The sequence below is a fragment of the Osmerus eperlanus genome, chromosome 24 (genome assembly GCF_963692335.1).
Source record: "Osmerus eperlanus chromosome 24, fOsmEpe2.1, whole genome shotgun sequence".
Classification (NCBI taxonomy): Eukaryota; Metazoa; Chordata; class Actinopteri; order Osmeriformes; family Osmeridae; genus Osmerus; species Osmerus eperlanus.
The window spans coordinates 10,320,204-10,337,178 of record NC_085041.1 but is presented as its reverse complement, the minus strand read 5'-3'; the positions used below and the strand labels follow the sequence as shown (position 1 = coordinate 10,337,178).

General features: G+C 40.6%; 1 protein-coding gene and 1 long non-coding RNA gene across 2 annotated transcripts; one reads left to right on the top strand and one right to left on the bottom strand.

Moving 5' to 3' along the window:
* Positions 1–96: 96 nt before the first annotated feature.
* paics (phosphoribosylaminoimidazole carboxylase, phosphoribosylaminoimidazole succinocarboxamide synthetase) lies at positions 97–8,653 on the top strand. The gene is made up of 9 exons (XM_062450410.1): positions 97–281; positions 409–606; positions 1,097–1,275; positions 1,563–1,742; positions 2,259–2,372; positions 2,454–2,537; positions 3,989–4,169; positions 4,241–4,399; positions 8,319–8,653. The coding sequence occupies exons 1-9, from the start codon at positions 266–268 to the stop codon at positions 8,483–8,485; spliced, it is 1,278 nt and encodes a 425-aa protein (XP_062306394.1). The 5' UTR covers positions 97–265; the 3' UTR covers positions 8,486–8,653.
* A 5,384-nt stretch (positions 8,654–14,037) lies between these two features.
* On the bottom strand, positions 14,038–16,752 carry LOC134011413 (uncharacterized). The gene is made up of 3 exons (XR_009928424.1): positions 16,729–16,752; positions 16,441–16,633; positions 14,038–16,343 (listed from the first exon to the last, which is right to left on the bottom strand). It is a non-coding gene; the product is annotated as an uncharacterized LOC134011413 (long non-coding RNA).
* Positions 16,753–16,975: the final 223 nt, after the last annotated feature.

Below are 16,975 nucleotides of genomic sequence, written 5' to 3'. Positions count from 1 at the left end.
TTTTCCTAAAAATGGGCGGTACTGGGTTGACCTTATTGGTTCTATCTGAATCCACGGAGAGACGTAATTGGCTTCTTTTTACACGTGAGGATGGTTTGCTTTTGCATCATTGCTATTTCAACATTGGGGAAACAGCAAGTTGGTCATAACTTTTAGGTTAAAGCACCAATTTACGAATATCAAGACAAGGATTTAAGGTGTATAAACATCACGACCACTATCATTTTGTAATTTGTTCCTTTAGCACGACATACTTTCTACAAAGATGGCGGCTGCATCAGGTATGTGAGCAACATGTCTCGAGTCATAGCCCCAAATAATTCTGTATACATCTTAAAGCACGTGATAAGGTATTGTGCATGCATCTTCGCATAGCCAAGTGTGGTTTAAATGTATTATCTACTACAGAGATAAAACTTGGACAGAAACTTAATGAGGGAAAGACCAAACAGATCTTCGAAATTGTGAACGAAACTGGTCACGTTCTGGTCCAGTCTAAAGATCAAATCACTGCTGGAAATGCCGCGAGGAAGGACCAATTGGATGGCAAGGCCGCGATTGCTAACAAAACCTCGAGTTCTGTGTTCAATCTGCTGCAGAAGGCTGGTAAGTTACCCAGACGACAAAAGTCACTTAACATTTGGACATGCATTTGAATGACCAACTCGTTTAGTATATTTAAAAATGGTTTTGATTGATTAAGTGATTGACAGTTTGATGCACATGTAATGTTGCCTATGTTCAGTCCAGTGATGTTCTGAACAGCTAGTTATGTGTAGTTTGACCTAGAAGTCACATTAGTTTTCTCCCCAAATTACTCCCCATTTCGAAGTACATTTTATAAAGTGAGCTAAGTACATCCCATGTGTCCTACATCTAAATTGATTTTCTTGTGACCCAGTCATGCTTCTTTAATTGATCCAGGCATGCTTAAATTGAATACTCCCTAGCAGCCCATACTTAAATCTCTGCATCAATAGACAAGGCTACTTTTGATTCCTAATTGAACATTATTCAAATGGAAGTTTAACAACTGTCAGATTAGATCCTTGAAGTGAGTTTCTGATTTTGTTGTTTTATTGTTTTTTTTTGTCAGGAATCAAGACGGCCTTTTTGAGGCAGCACTCAGATACTGCATTCATTGCTGCTCATTGTGAGATGATTCCCATTGAGTGGGTGTGTCGGAGATTAGCAACTGGATCATTCCTTAAGAGAAATCCTGGGGTGAAAGAAGGCTACCGGTTCTCCCCAGTTAAGATCGAGATGTTTTTGAAGGTGTGTGTATGTTGGAATATGTTAAGGTTTCCTGCAGTAATCTGGGGTGTCATGTTGGTTACATTTGATATAGTTATTAGCACTCATCTACTTTGGGACTTTCTAATCAGCTTTATGCCAACAGGTGAAAACAATGTGCAATGTGGCACTAAATGAAAAATTGTCCTTTCTGCTATATCTACAAAACATGTTGATGCTTTGTGGTTCCAAATTGTTTAAGGGATTTACATTTTAGAGAAATTAGTTTGTCTCCACGTGCTGAATTTGTCATGTTTACTTTGGTACAGGATGATGCCAATAATGATCCCCAATGGTCAGAGGAGCAGCTTCTGGAGGCTCAGTTTTCTCTAGCAGGCCTTACCATAGATCGCTGTGAGGTAGACATCATGAACCATACCACTGTGACAATCTTTGAGATCCTGGAGAAGGCTTGGGCCACCCAGAATTGCACCTTGGTAGACATGAAGGTACAGTGTGCGTCAGTTCTCAAGTACCGTATTTATTCTATTAAAAACCCACGTATTCAGCTATGTTTATGGTGCAGCATTTATACAAGGGTGGCGTTTTATTTAATAAAAAATAACAAAGGGATAGCGCAAAGCAGTTTATTCATTACTACATCTGTCTCGTAAGTGTGCTGTCAACTATATTTTAAGTCAGCAAAGCATAAACCGCAAAAGTACAGGTAGATTGATGAGTGGATGTTTCTAATTGATGTTGGCAAGGACACAGATGGTGATGCAGAAATTGATATTTAGTGACCGTTTTGTACTTATGTACCTATTTGTAGTAGCCTAACAATACCATAGAATTATTGTAAATAATGTTGCAGCGTTTAACTATTAGATTGAATGCAACATTTAATCACGGATGGTCTAATCGAAGAAATACGGTTCTTAATTGCAACAGACAACTAACAGAGGAATAGAAGGGAATAAGAGATACAAGTGGCAAATAGAAATTGTCCCCTTTTTCGTTCATAGATTGAGTTTGGTGTGAATGTGACTTCCAAAGAGATTGTAATTGCGGATGTGATTGATAACGACTCATGGAGACTGTGGCCAGCAGGAGATCGGAGCCAGCAGAAGGACAAGCAGGTGTGTTATCTTCACTGTCTTTTACACCCAATCTGTTTCCAAATTCTCTATGCTGTTGTGAAACCGTTCTGTCTTCATTAGGTTTACCGAGACCTAAAAGAGGTTACCCCTGAGGCAATGCAGATGGTGAAGCAGAACTTTGAATGGGTCTCTGATAGACTCGAGGTACTTTCAACATGCATCCTACTTTTTGTGTTGCTCTTTTGCCTGAACTTCCAAAATGTTCCATCTGTACTTAGACGCAAAAAATATATAATGTATAAGTATTTTCAAAGTAGTTTTGTGGATGGTTATCTGCAAATGTACAAACACAAGGCAGTTATTTGAAAATGGTTTGCAATTAATCTAACACAGATCCTAACACACACCTGTGCCTACTGTGGAATACTTAAGTCTTAAAGGTCCCATTACATGCTGTTTTTGGATGCTTTTATATAGGCCTTAGTGGCCCCCTAATACTGTCTCTTTCCCAAAATTCAGCCTTGATGCAGAATAGTAGCCACTAAGAGCAGTCCCACAATGAGCTTTCCTCAAGACATGCCGTGTCTGTGTCTGTTGCTTTAAATGCTAATGAGGAGGAGAGAGGCGGCACCATGCGCTAATGTTTACAGTGGATGTATCGCAATGGCTCATAGCCCCGTTGCTGTAAGATGCCTCGAATTTTCTCATCTGATCACCCTGGTTTGCAGAGGTGTACACTCAGTCATTTCAATGAGGGGAAAGGCGGATATCGCGCGTGCCATAACACCAACAGCAGAACGGTTATCCAAATAACAAAGAAGTGTACAACACTCGCGTTAGTGTGTGCGTGTGTATTCACACACATACTTGATGCTATCTACCTTTACATTAGCGACAGTAACTGAGCTGTTAGCTGCAGAGCTAATGTTACAGACACATTCTAAGGGTATCAAGCTAGGTAACATACAGTAAAGCAACATAATGATATACCGTTAGTTGACTGACCTTGTCTGAGGTTTGTAGCTGGACCAAGGAGAGTTGGTACTGATCCAGAATTTAATTTCAGACGTTCAGTAAGGCCAGCTCTGTATTGGCCAAAGTTGAGGAAACAGTCGTGGCTGAAATGTTTAGCGCAGACATACAAAACTTTGGGAAGTTGTGTCGGCGCATTTCCAGAGAAAATAAAATGAACACACTGGTTCTTCAGAGGCTCGGCTGAAGGAACTAAAAAAATACTTTTGTATTTGTACATCCAAACACTGAGCAACTGTTATGCTTTGTTCGTTTGCAAGCCATGATGTCTCTCGAGGGGAAAAAACAATATCGCACGGTCATAGCTCAGTTTCTCATGGGTGGGCCAGATTCTCTGGGCGGGCAAAGCAGAGAAAGGGGAGGTAACCTTCCTCCTTATGATGACATATGGAAAGGATTTTCAAAACCACACGTTTGAGCTTTCATTTTCTCAAAGGCGGAGAAGAATACCCAGGGCTTGGTTTACACCTATCAAATTTCTAGCCACTGGGGGACCAAAGGCAGGCTAGGGGAACTCATATTAATGTTAAATAACCTCCTAAAGTGAAATTTTCATGTCATGGGACCTTTTAAGTGCAGTGTTGTTGTTGTTCATTATGGCCATGTCCTGTCTGTGTTCCAAGCTACTAATGGAGCCCCAGGTCAGTGGACGTGTGGTGGTGCTAATGGGATCCACATCTGACCTGGCCCACTGCGAGAAAATCAGAAAGGCCTGTGGAGCCTATGGCATCCAGAGTATCCTACGAGTCACCTCTGCACACAAAGGACCAGAGGAGACACTCCGTATAAAAGCTGAATATGAAGGTGGGTTACACTTAATATTTTTTTATGTAACCTAACCATTGAATTTCTAAGTACATAAATGGGCCCCTTAGGTGATGCCGTGCCAACTGTGTTTGTGGCTGTGGCGGGCAGAAGCAATGGCCTGGGTCCTGTGGTGTCTGGAAACTCTGCTTATCCTGTCATCAACTGCCCACCAATCACTCCCGACTGGGGGGTACAAGACGTGTGGTCATCCCTCCGCATGCCAAGTGGTAAGCGTAGCCATGTTTGAGAACCATTAGTTTTGGTAGGCATTTTGGAAATTGTGATGTGATTGTTGGTATTAAAAACTAATCGAACAGCTATCGTCTTTAAATTAACATCAGCTGCTTTTCATTCAATCCGCCAATTCATTAACATAATGTAACGCATGATAACTTGAATCTGGGCTTGAGCACATTTCAGCCTCAAGGGAAGGAAAACTGCATTCTTGGATACCTAAGCTTCCAGTTGAGTTGTGGGAGTCATGCGTGATTTGCATGCCGGTGCATGCCGGTTTTCCCTAGCCTACTTTTAGCGCGGATAGGGGTCAATGGTTCCCTAATGATCGCTAATTGGCGCTTCTTGCACACAGACAAGACACGGTCGGAAACTGAAGTGGCCTTCGTCAATCTATCAATACTTCTTGTGTTGATAAGTCGTGACTTTCGTAAGAACGATTGTTGTCTAGCCCTTCAAACATTCAGCAAATTGTAATTTATTATAAAGGATGTCAGTCACACACGTTGAGGGTTAGACTGCAGTTCAGTGTTTCCCACACATTGACTAATTCGTGGCGGTGCGCCACAGAATCAACACCGGCCGCCACATATTGTGTTTTGTCAAAAAATAATAATAATTACACTTTAGGTAAAAACACGCAGCGTATTCGTTCAGCTGCATTCCTTTCCCTGCTCTCCCTCCGTCTCTCCGTCTTTCTCACATAAGCACAATCACAACGTTAGCAACGATGCATACCTACGCCGTTCTAGTAAGACCGACAGCTATATCAGCGAGCCTTCAGCATTAGTGCCGTAGCTAAGGTCAAGGAAAGTTGAGGCTACTTTTCGCTAGGTAACGCTACCTACGGACATAATGGACACAATAGGTTCCCCTTCGTTCTTTTGGTGAGAAGTCTCAGGAGCTAGCTACTTACCCGGCGTCATGGAGCCGACCAGTTAAATAGTTATTTAGCACTAGCGTCGCTACCTGCATATGCAGAAATTATTTGTTTGTTGTTGATTGTTGAATTATTTCAACCCCCCCGCCACAAATAGCTTTCTAATCTGTGGGAAACACTGCAGTTGGTCTATAAATGTGTGGCCCGACATTATCAACAATATATTGTTGGCTGACAATGTTACGTCCCCAAAAGTATAAACACACAGGGACAAAATAAACCTTCAATGGTCTAATTAGATCCAGTTAATCTGGCAAAACATTTATTGTTCATCATTGCTGGTCAGGGCATGGTCCAAGTAGACCAGTTTCAAGTGTAACTTATTTGGAAATTCCTTCTGAAATTCGTCCTTTTATTACATAAACATTCAGCAGTAACGCATTGTGTGAAAACAATTTGCATTTGATAAATCAAGTTGGTGGCCTATCTACAACTAGAAGGACAGACTAGACAGTGAACATTGTCAATTCAGAAGCAAACTACTACTACAAACCTATTTCCCAACTCCATTCAGTAGGCTATCTTTCTAGCGCAGTTCTCATAGGAGTCAGATCAGCCTATAAAGGCTGTTTCGTATGTAGCCTGAGTTTGTCTGTACACAATATCCCATCCCCCCTCCTCATCACCAAGTAGTGAATCAGCAGATTTGGTCTTGAGTCAAGTATCCTTAAATATGTTTCACTAGTTTTGTCAACTTTCAAGCATGCCTTCGGCGTATTCGGCGTACATTTCTGTCTTACGTTCATTTGAGCCTACATCCACGGACTAAATAGAACGATTGGGCTAATGTCGTGCATTGAATTGTGCACAGGACCTGGTAAACTGTGAATACACCTTTTTAAGGCTGTTTGGAAGGTGCAACATCCCTCCCCCCTTTCTAATGATCGATCGTGTTGTGAGTAAATGGATTTGATCCCTCAAATTCCCTTCAACGTAGGCTATCGTCTACTCAAGTCAAGTTACCGTAACATTCCAAGCATTCCTATGCTTACACAGCTCTTTCACCACCAAGAATAGGCCTACATTTCATTTAGCATTCCAAGATGTTGTAGAATACTAATTTATTGTAACTCACGACTCATACCTCTTGATATTTCAAAAATGATTTGTTATTTACTTAACAAAATACACAGCTATTTCATTCTACAATTGTTGCCGCTAATGTCATAACATAAGAATTGTGCTTACCTGTCTACACACACATGGCTATGTAATGAAGCAAATGAGCTTTATAGAATTAAATGAAATTGTTTAATAATTTTGCATAGGCTATACATATTTTGTTATACACCTTATTTAGGTTATAACCGTCTGAATTACATACTTTTGCACGGGAGCCCTTGTAACATCTGCTGAAAGAAAATAAATTGTATTTTATTTTATTGTAATTAGATTTCATATGTTGCTACTACAAATAGGTGCTGTATAAAATAGTAACTAGATAAAAATTTCTGCATCACTATTGGTGTCCTCATCAACATCCTTTACAACATTAATTTGAAATCCTCATCGATCTTACTCTGTACGCTTGCGGCTTATGCATTTATGGATGTTAGTACATCTAGCTGACATGCGTCACAGGATTTTAAACATTTCAAACTTTCAAATCCCGAATCCGCCGCTCCTTGCCCAATCGCGATTTTCATTGACTGTGTGATGCCTTCACACCAACAGCAGTGCGGTGAGTTGCAATAGAGCGAGTATCGCCACAAACCTGTGGTAAAGATTGACCTGCTTGATGAATCACTGTTAAACTTTTTTTTTAAGCTCTCAGAAATATTAAATGAAAACCATATCTGAGGTTATGGTGATCAATGACAATTCTGTCAATGTTCTGAAAACCCCCGGGTTTTGGGTTTGTTTTCAAACAATGCCTTATGTTTTTTAAAGGTCCCATGACAAGCTGCTATTTGGATTGTTTTATATAGGCCTTAGTGGTCCCCTAATACTTTATCTGAAGTCTCTTTCCCGAAATTGAGCCATGGTGCAGAATTACAGCCACTACGGGCCAGTCCCACAATGAGCTTTCCTTAGGACGTGCCATTTGTGTCTGTGGCTTTAAATGCTTATGAGGAGGAGAGAGGCGGGGCAAGCTAGGTAACTATATACAGTAAAGCAACAAAATGATATAGCGTTAGTTGACTTACTTGTCCGAGGTTTGTAGCTGAGCCAAGTAGAGTTGGTATTGATCCAGACTGTATTTTCAGATGTTCAGCAAGGCCAGCTCTGTATTGGCCAAAGGTGAGGAAACAACAGTCGTTGGTGAAATGTTTGGCGCAGACAAACAAAACTTTGGGAAGTTGTGTCGGTGCATTTCCAGAGAAAATAAAATGAACACACTGGTTCTTCAGAGGTTCAGATGAAGGAACTGAAAGAAGACTTTGGTGTTCATTTGTACATCCAAACACTGAGCAACTGCCATGCTTCGCTCGTTTGCAAGCCATGATGTCTCTTGAGGAAAAACCAATATCGCGCCTGCACGGTCGTAGCTAATTTTCTCATGGGCGGGCCAAATTCTCTGGGGGGGCGAAGCAGAGAACCTTTCCCCGTATGACGACATACAGGGAAGATTTCAGATTGGCCCATCTGAGCTTTCATTTTCTCAAGGCGGAGCAGGATACCCAGGTCTTGGTTTACACCTATCACCATTTCTAGCCACTGGGGGGACCATAGGCAGGCTAGGGGAACTCATATTAATGTTTTAAAAACCTCAGTGACATTTTCATGCCATGGGACCTTAACAATGCTTCTTTTGGATGGTGCCATAGATCTTAATGTGATTCAAATACACTAATGCCCACTGGCAGTTGCAGTGCCAATAACCAGTCGCTGGGAAAAAACACATTTTACAGATAGGTTAAGTAGTGTTTAATGTTATGCTGTTATCCTACTTGTCCAGTGTCCCCCTAGTTGCAGGATTTTGCACTGACTTACTCAACCCACAGGACAACAACACACTTTCTTTCTGACAGGTCTCGGCTGCTCCACAGTCCTGTCTCCAGACGCTGCTGCTCAGTTTGCTGCCCAGATCTTTGGGCTGTCAAACCATTTGGTGTGGTCCAAACTGCGTGCCTCCATGCTCAACATCTGGGTGTCTCTGAAGCTGGCTGATAAGAAGCTGCAGGCATGCAGCGTTTAAGGCATCCATCCCATCCCTGAGCTTTAACCTGAGAGTAGTAAAATGTCTGTCCATATTTCCTGTCCGATTTAAATGTTATCATAATGTTACTAACAATTTGATTAATACTTAATACTAAAATCAATTAATTGAATACAAATGTATACAATAAAATGTACTTCAATCCCAGATGTTTGTTTTTTAGGCCTTTTTAAAATTGTAATTACGTTTTTTTTTTGGTGTGCTATAAACATTTATCACCATGCCCACCATGTATTAACACACCATTTGTTTGCATGTTTTTTTTTGGGGGGGGGGGGGGGGGGGATTGCCCCTCTTTTCAACAAGTGTCTTACAGTTATGCTACTGACAGTCACAGGCTCTCAAAGAATCAGGGTATCCGCTGATCCGTAAGTCTTAAATTCCTAAATGTAAAAATAAGGCTATAATGAACAAACATTTCTTAAATTCACTTTTCAAAGGCCTTAAAATGCAATTGAGCCGATACCGTAAGTAAAATAATTTTATTTTTACATGTTTCTTTTTTAAACTGTGTTCCTCCGTTCATAACAAAAGCCGAACCAACAACAGTTGGATGATTGGGGGGGGGGGGGTCGCCAACGGATATTAGTAGGGCCAATCCCAATATCCACCCTCAAAGACTTAGAGGCGCGTTTTCGCTAACGGTGTGTTCACTACAGCGATGCAAATTCCCACAGTTCACTATGCTCGGGGGCGTGTCAGACAGACGAATGCAGAGTTGTAGTTTCTCTAAAGTCACTGTTGTAGTTCGTATAATGGCAAAGTGTGCAGATTTGAGTTTACTTACTCGCGATATCGATCAAAATACACCTTTTACACAAATTAACCCTCGTGCTGCCTTCGGGTCACATGACCCAAAGGTTCATAATGAACCATCGTTGTGTTTACCCAATTTTACCCAATACAAAAACAAATTAAAATAATTTTCTTTTAACCTTTGCAATGTGGGGGGTCTGAGACAGCCTAGCTGTTAAAAGAAAATGCTTCACTTTGTCTTTGTATGCAGTAAATCTGTCGCAATACGACGGTGGGTCACAATGACTGATGGGTCAGAATGACCCGAAGATAACACAAGGGTTAAGCAAAGCTAGCTAGCACAGTTACCTTTTGTTACGAGACTCTTAAGATAATTTTAAAGTACAAAAACCCCACCAGGAGCACCAACATCGGCAACCCTGAGCCATGCTTCATTCTTTTTGTTACGTCTCTGTATTCGTACAGATATGTTATCAAACAGGGCTGGGTATGCAGCCACACAGACCATCAGTTTGTCCTCCATCTTGAAACTGAAAACTAGAAATGTTTACCATGACCAACGGTTGCTACATTACAAGAAACACAACAACAAGCCGATTGGCCATCACTCGCTAAATTCGCTCCTCATTTACATAAAGTTGAGAATCCCAACTCGAATTGCTTGGTTTGTGTTGCGTCGCTACTCTGCACCACGCAAGCGAGGCTCCATTGAAAATGAATGGAAAGCATTGCGTCGCTGTAGTGGACACGCACCATAAGTCTTTAAAGGATTGATGGAAGGCCATAAGTCAGGGATGCCGGGGTTACGGCCTGTGCCGTAACCCTGAATGCTGTTAAGCATTCTCACTATTGTTTTCCTGTTTCTCTTTATTATTATTCCAACTTATTAGTTCTTCAGTAGGTTTTTTGTCCTTTAACTACTCCTGCATTCTTTCACCGATTCCTTCAATTTTGCTATCAAAACGTTCAGCTCCTTCAGGAGATGTTGCTGCGTTCCTCTAAGCCTTCTGGTTCTTTCGGTGTTCAAATTATTTTCCTCACTCTTCCAGTTTTCTCACAGGAGGTCATAGTATCCATAGTAGCCGTTTCAGCCATTTCTGCTAGTTCTACTGTGTCGCCTCATTAAGCCGCAGGTTTTTACAAACGTTCCTGTCACTGACACCACTCCTCCACTACTGTGCTACATAATACACTGCAGCCATTTTAACTATTACTCACTTGACTTTTTACCTTCTTTATAGAATATTGTGCTAATAAACAATCCAGCAAATGCTTTTAGTTCTCGACAAGTAGCAGAAATTGTTAGAACACCGGTATTCAACGCCATTTAACCCTTGTGTTATCTTCGGGTCATTCTGACCCATCAGTCATTGTGACCCACCGTCGTATTGCGACAGATTTACCTCCTACAAAAACAAAGTGAAGCATTTTCTTTTAACTGTCGGGCTGTCTCAGACCCCCCACATTGCAATGGTTAAAAGAAAATAATTTTTATTTGTTTTTGTATTGGGTAAAATTGGGTAAACACAACGGTGGTTCGTTATGAACCTTTGGGTCATGTGACCCGAAGGCAGCACAAGGGTTAAGTGACGTCAACATCATTAGTGACAGTTCAAGACCAGTAATGCGGTTTTTAACCCTTGTGTTATCTTCGGGTCATTCTGACCCATCAGTCATTGTGACCCACCGTTGTATTGCGACAACTTTACCGCATTTAAAAACAAAGTGAAGCATTTTCTTTTAACCGGTGGGCTGTCTCAGACCCCCCACATTGCGAAGGTTAAAAGAAAATTATTTTAATTTGTTTTTGTATTGGGTAAAATTGAGTAAACACAACGATGGTTCGTTATGAACCTTTGGGTCATGTGACCCGAAGGCAGCACAAGGGTTAAAGATCCTGTAAAGTGGACCTGGAAACGAGTTTTAAGTTCGCCACACCACAGAATAATGTGTTATTAACTACCCATCCAAATTCGAATGAAAAAAATAAACACCGACATGTATGTTAAATTAGGCTTTGAAATCGTGAAAAAATCAGCAGTCTTCTTTGCTTGAGACTGGGGGGGCGTGTCGCCTGAAGGAGCTGAAGCTCCGCCCCTCGCTGCCTAGCGCCTACCTCCGACCCAGATAATGGACGCTATGTCAAGCCGAACAAAACCGTATAGAATTAGAATGTATTTGTTCAATGAGTGAAACATACAGATGCATATAAATTAAATGTTCCCCTGAGCTGTAACAGTAAAAATGGACACCAGAGACAGCAGACAGTGAGCTCTCCAACTAGGCTACTTCTAACACATTAGCTACCATTTCACCAAAATACTATCATTCTACACCGAGTAGCCTAATATCTATTTAGCGGTTTGCACTAACTCATAGCAGAGATACCTCTGGAAAAGTTATCTAGTATAATTATAACAAGCACACAGAACTGAGTGATGAACTGCTGGCGGCGGTGGATGATCCAGGTGCGACCGGAGGATGAACGGCCGGAGGGGCGATGCTCGGTACGGCTCCGCGCTGCAAGAGAAGCCGTGTGTTGGTGAACCCCGTCTGTCTCTGGTCCATGTTAAAACTGTCCGCCGTGAAATGGTCAGTGCAGAGGCGGCTGTTGGAGTTTATCCGAAGCTTTCCATGAGCGTGGCTCTTCACAAAATCTATCCACCTATTTTTCCTTTCATTATCAATAGGGAACTTAAATGGCGTTGCAGCGCAGCTGGATTTCTTGCATCCAGGGAAGATGCAATTGTGGGTGGTGGGAGACATCCTGAAGCTAGCTAGCTAGCTGATGTAGGCTACAATAACAGTACAGCAGGAGGAGCCATTCAGTGATCTGACGTAGATAGGGCATTTTTTGGCTCCGCCCATTAAAACCTGATCTGAAAACGGAAGAGAAACTGTTCTTCGTTTTAACTCCACATTTCAGTGTGACAAAGTTTTAGCGCTTTGCACATGCTTTCATGAACTCATTTCACACGTATATAATGTACAAGCAAAACATGGAATTTACTTTACAGGATCTTTAAGGCGATACTGAAGCGTTAAAGAGTGGGAAACACACCATGGATGAAAACTTTGAGTATATGGAATATCCACGAATCTGTGGGCAATGTAGAACAGAAGACAGATTAGAAATATCATATTTTTATTAAAAGTTATGACCATTCTAGTGATTAGTGGAAACCGGAATTCCTCTCCCTCAAAAGTAGCTAGCGCTATGGCTGGATACTACTGTACTCTCCATAACTAAAAAACGTTCGACTTTCTTCCACAATCGACCGAATTGGCCAAACAATGCATACATTTAGCTTAAAGTGTACATAATCTAGCTAGTTAATGATGTTTTTCCTAGTTTCACTGAAATCTACTAAAATCGAGGTTAAACAGTGCTACTATTGTCATAGGTGCCTGTCACGAACGGCCAAGCCGGACACGTAATTCTTTCCTGAAAAAACTCACGTCACTCCCACAAACACATTCTTCTTAAGTAAAAAGTTTAGACTTTTAATTGACAATATTGACAACATATATTAAGAAACTTGGATTTACTCATAATATCGTCTCCGATTTCAAATCGAAGAGGTAAATCTAACACTGTAGACAATTTCGCATGGTATCCTCTCTGGCTCCGCCTCAGAAAATAATGGCTGCCGTTGCTGACGATCATAGAGTTAATATAACTAGAGGAAGCAACTTTTGTTCTCCAAGATGGCGTCCCCATTCATTTTTATGAAAAGTGCTCAGTGGCGCAGTGAGGCAAGCGAGAGCGCGAAACTGGACCGCGCCATCTTTCCACTTCCGACTCTTCCGGTCTAGCTTTAAACAGTGGCTCTTTTTTTCCCTAGCTCCGAGACCTCGTGCACGCACCTAGCAGTACACGTCATACTTTGCGACAGCCAGTGGCGAGCATAGATTAATATGGTTGCGAGCATAGATATATATAAACACTAGATGTCTCGTCCGCGTTGCCGCTATGCCACTGCATACTTATGAATAATTATGTTATTTAAAAAAAATAGAATAGAAGTATGAAGTGGCATAACGACATCTCTGACGTTGATAACAAACCAAACCGTTTCAAAATCGGTTGAAAATTGAGCAAGTTATGGTCATTTAAAAAGTACATGTAGATTCAACACAATGTTATGGGTGAGCGAGTTGACTGTAGCAAGATGGCCGCCATGTGCGGACGTTCTACACTCCGCCGTAAGACATCTAGTGTTTATATATATCTATGGTTGCGAGAGTGTGAACTAAGGCATTGCAGTGGCAGAATGGGGTACAAGTCCGATAAGAATCAGAGACATGATGCAAACTTTACGTAAATGTATGCTGTCATTGTATAGTATTCCTTTCACTTGGTTGTTAGAAATAGGCTATAGGGCTAAATATAGGGCTATTCTAGATGGAACTCATCACATATGTTGCTTTTTTTCTTGTGATTTGAGTATGATTTCCAACGCATTGTATCGGATTAAATAAACTGTTAACATGAACAACTAGTTCCGTCGTTGTTCTCGCCAGGCAAAGAAAGCTCAATAGTTATTTTGGTAACAGAAATCTTCCATAATGCAGACTTACCATAGCTTACTGTCAACTGTATATTCAAACGAAATGCCACGAAATTCACACTGCCTTCAATTTACATATCAGTGTAGAAATGTGGCCTGTGTTTTTTATGTTCTACAAAACCAATAAACGCCTATTATTGGATATAACGTGATCTAACAAGACTTGGAAATAATGTAATAAATAAAAGCTTGAGAAGTGTGTCTAAAATATACTTTATTTAACATTTGCCTTTGAAAGGGGCATATTAACAGAACTAGGCCTATATAGCCTACAAGACGTTTCCATCAGATATAAGTGGGGGTCAAACAGTCACTGAGGACCTTCATTGTCCCACAAAAGCAGTCTGGCTTGATGACAGATTTAAAAAAAAAAAGAATAATGGGTGTGTTTAACAAAAGCTTCTGAAGGCAAGACTAATCGTATTTATATCATTTCTTATTGTGGTTATCAGTTAAAGTATTAATCTTCGTCTTTGCTCCAGATAGACATGTCAACAATATGCTCACGCTTAACATAATGTAATATTTGCCATCATGTCATGTACGTAAAAACGTTCTTGACAGAAAAATCAAATCTGTTTTAAAATAACAGGAATAAACTATATTAACAACATTTAATGTATGTGTGACAACCATTTGCTAAACTTGCTACAACAGGGCAGGCAACTCAAGCCATTTCTCCCTGTGCTCATTCATTATGGCTCATTCAGCTCCAGGTAAATCGGCTATCGGCCAATGTGAACTTTTGTGCTCGTGCCCTGTTAGTATCCGCGAGCACATTTGCAGGCAACTTTTATTGACGTAAGCAAATAAATGGGGTGCTAGTTTACCCATTTCGGATTGGTTTCAAATTTAGCAAAAATCAGGAAAAAATATTTTATGAAAAAGCTAGTAGTACGAGCCAGGTTCGAGAATGGAACACAAATTATTGGGGGAGATAGTTTTGTAAATGTTGACTGGAGTTAATAGAATAAAAACGACCGGAAGAGCCGGAAGTCTAACAAGAAATGCAATACCACCTACATCCACCGGGGCCGTTGCTTCAAGCCGAGGGGTGGGGGCTTGCTGACGATGCATTTATTTCCCCTCCCAGTAACCCCTTAACCAACGGTATGTGTAGCAGTACCTTCCAACTATGGAAGCAAATCGTGACCAAAATTCAAATGCATTTGCAGAAATGCTTTTTCATTTTAAGAATGTGTATGCATTATTTGACTCATAGCCTAAATGAAATTAGTAATCAATCATCCTATTTGCATTTTAAGAATGTGGCTGCATTATTTGACTCACAAATGAAATTAGTAATCAATCATCCTATTTGCATTTTCTTCTTCAAGACTGCATATTTTATGCCATAATCAAAAAGACATTGCTTTTTCGTTTTCGTGTTCTGCCCGCAAAGAACTGCCCATAATTCGAAAACGAAAATGCATTCTGAGCGGGTCCGTGTACTTTTGTGTTCATTCATTATTCTATTTTTGGAAGTGAAATGAAAAACAAAAAACAAGTGGTATTTGATTTTCCTAAAATCTGTAGTCACTAATTGAATGAAAAGTAGATAGTTTTTTATATAACTTAGGATTTAAAAAATAAATATTGACCCTTTCTTGTTTCTACGTATCAAATGAATATTAATTTGGATTCATATAAAAAGTGGAAATGCAATGAGAGAACGTCATTCAAATGAATTCGTAGGCCTAAGGATGGGCCACCTGGTGATGCTGTTGACCTGGAAAAACTAGGCTATTACCTGGCGGGTAATTTGAACTATCTGAGGGGGTGATTTGAATGACCAGCATGGCTTCTCTTGAGGCATACAGTGATATAATTACTGATATGTTGAGAAGGCATGCGACTCATGCTGACATTTCACAGCACCTTACAGACATTGGGGTGGGACGTGGGTGCTCTGGTTATACCCAATCAACTTGCAGGGGGTGGGTGCCCAAAAAAGGTCTTGCAGGTGTTACTGCCTCAGGCACCTGAAGCAGCCAACCTTTACGCTGAGGAACTGGGAGGCACCTTAACAAGAGTCGTCATTTGGAACAGACCCCTTTTCAACAGAAGAAGAGAAAGCTACGGTTGAAAGTCTTTTTGCTGAAACTTACCCTGACATGGCAGATCTGTTCAACAGTGCAAATCTTTCACCTTTTAAAGATGCAGTGATCCATCTTATCAACTTAACTAAAAGACAAGCATAGTAAGGTTATGCATGTGTGTAACTATCCCAGGGTTGTGTTACTGTAAACATTTAAGTAGCACTATAACAAAACACAACATTTAACACTAACTCAAACTTAGATCCATTGATGCAGCACTTAATCCACTTTTATGATATCCTTTAAGGATAACAACGCCTCAGACAGACCAGTGACAACAATCACATTGGCTCTGAAGTTTTCCTCTGCACTTCACACACTGCGATGCATTTTGAAGCCACTCGTCAATGCAGACCTTGCATCCTAGGAGGGTTTTACAGCAGGCGGAAATAACTGGCTCACTCACTGGCCCTGCAAGATAGGCATGAGAGAAATGGACAAACTCCACTATAGGTTTTGTAGACAGTTTTATACAGCAGTTTAAGTAAAAGTGTAAATATCTGCATACCCTTGCACACAACACAGTTGAAAGCAGCTCGCACGTGCTCTGCCTGTGCTTCTGTCAAGATGTATGTCACTCTTTCACTGATGGCCAGCTCAGAAAGCCTTTTAATTGTCAAGGTCACTTCCGGAAGACTCTGGGCAGCGAGTATCACCTCTTCTATCTTTTCATAGATGTCCTGCAGGCCTGCAGTTTCATCCTCTTAAAAAAAATAAAAATAAAGACTTAACATACTCAGATTATTTTTTTGGTGGAATTTAAAGGAAGTACTGTTCAATATTTAAGGGTAGCTACCTTGATCTTCTTCGTTTGCCACTCATTAGTACTTTTCAATAATAATAGGAAAAAAAACACTACCATTTTGTTAACTTTTGATTTGATACAAATTATAGTTGGATCTTTAATGTGCACAATGTTGAGATTATTCTGTGTATACGGTTAGTTAAACAGATCGACTATAGATAACAGAAAACATGGGGAAGTGGAAATACTATTTGACTTTTTGTTTAATTAAAATACTTTTAAACGGTTAAAGCATGAC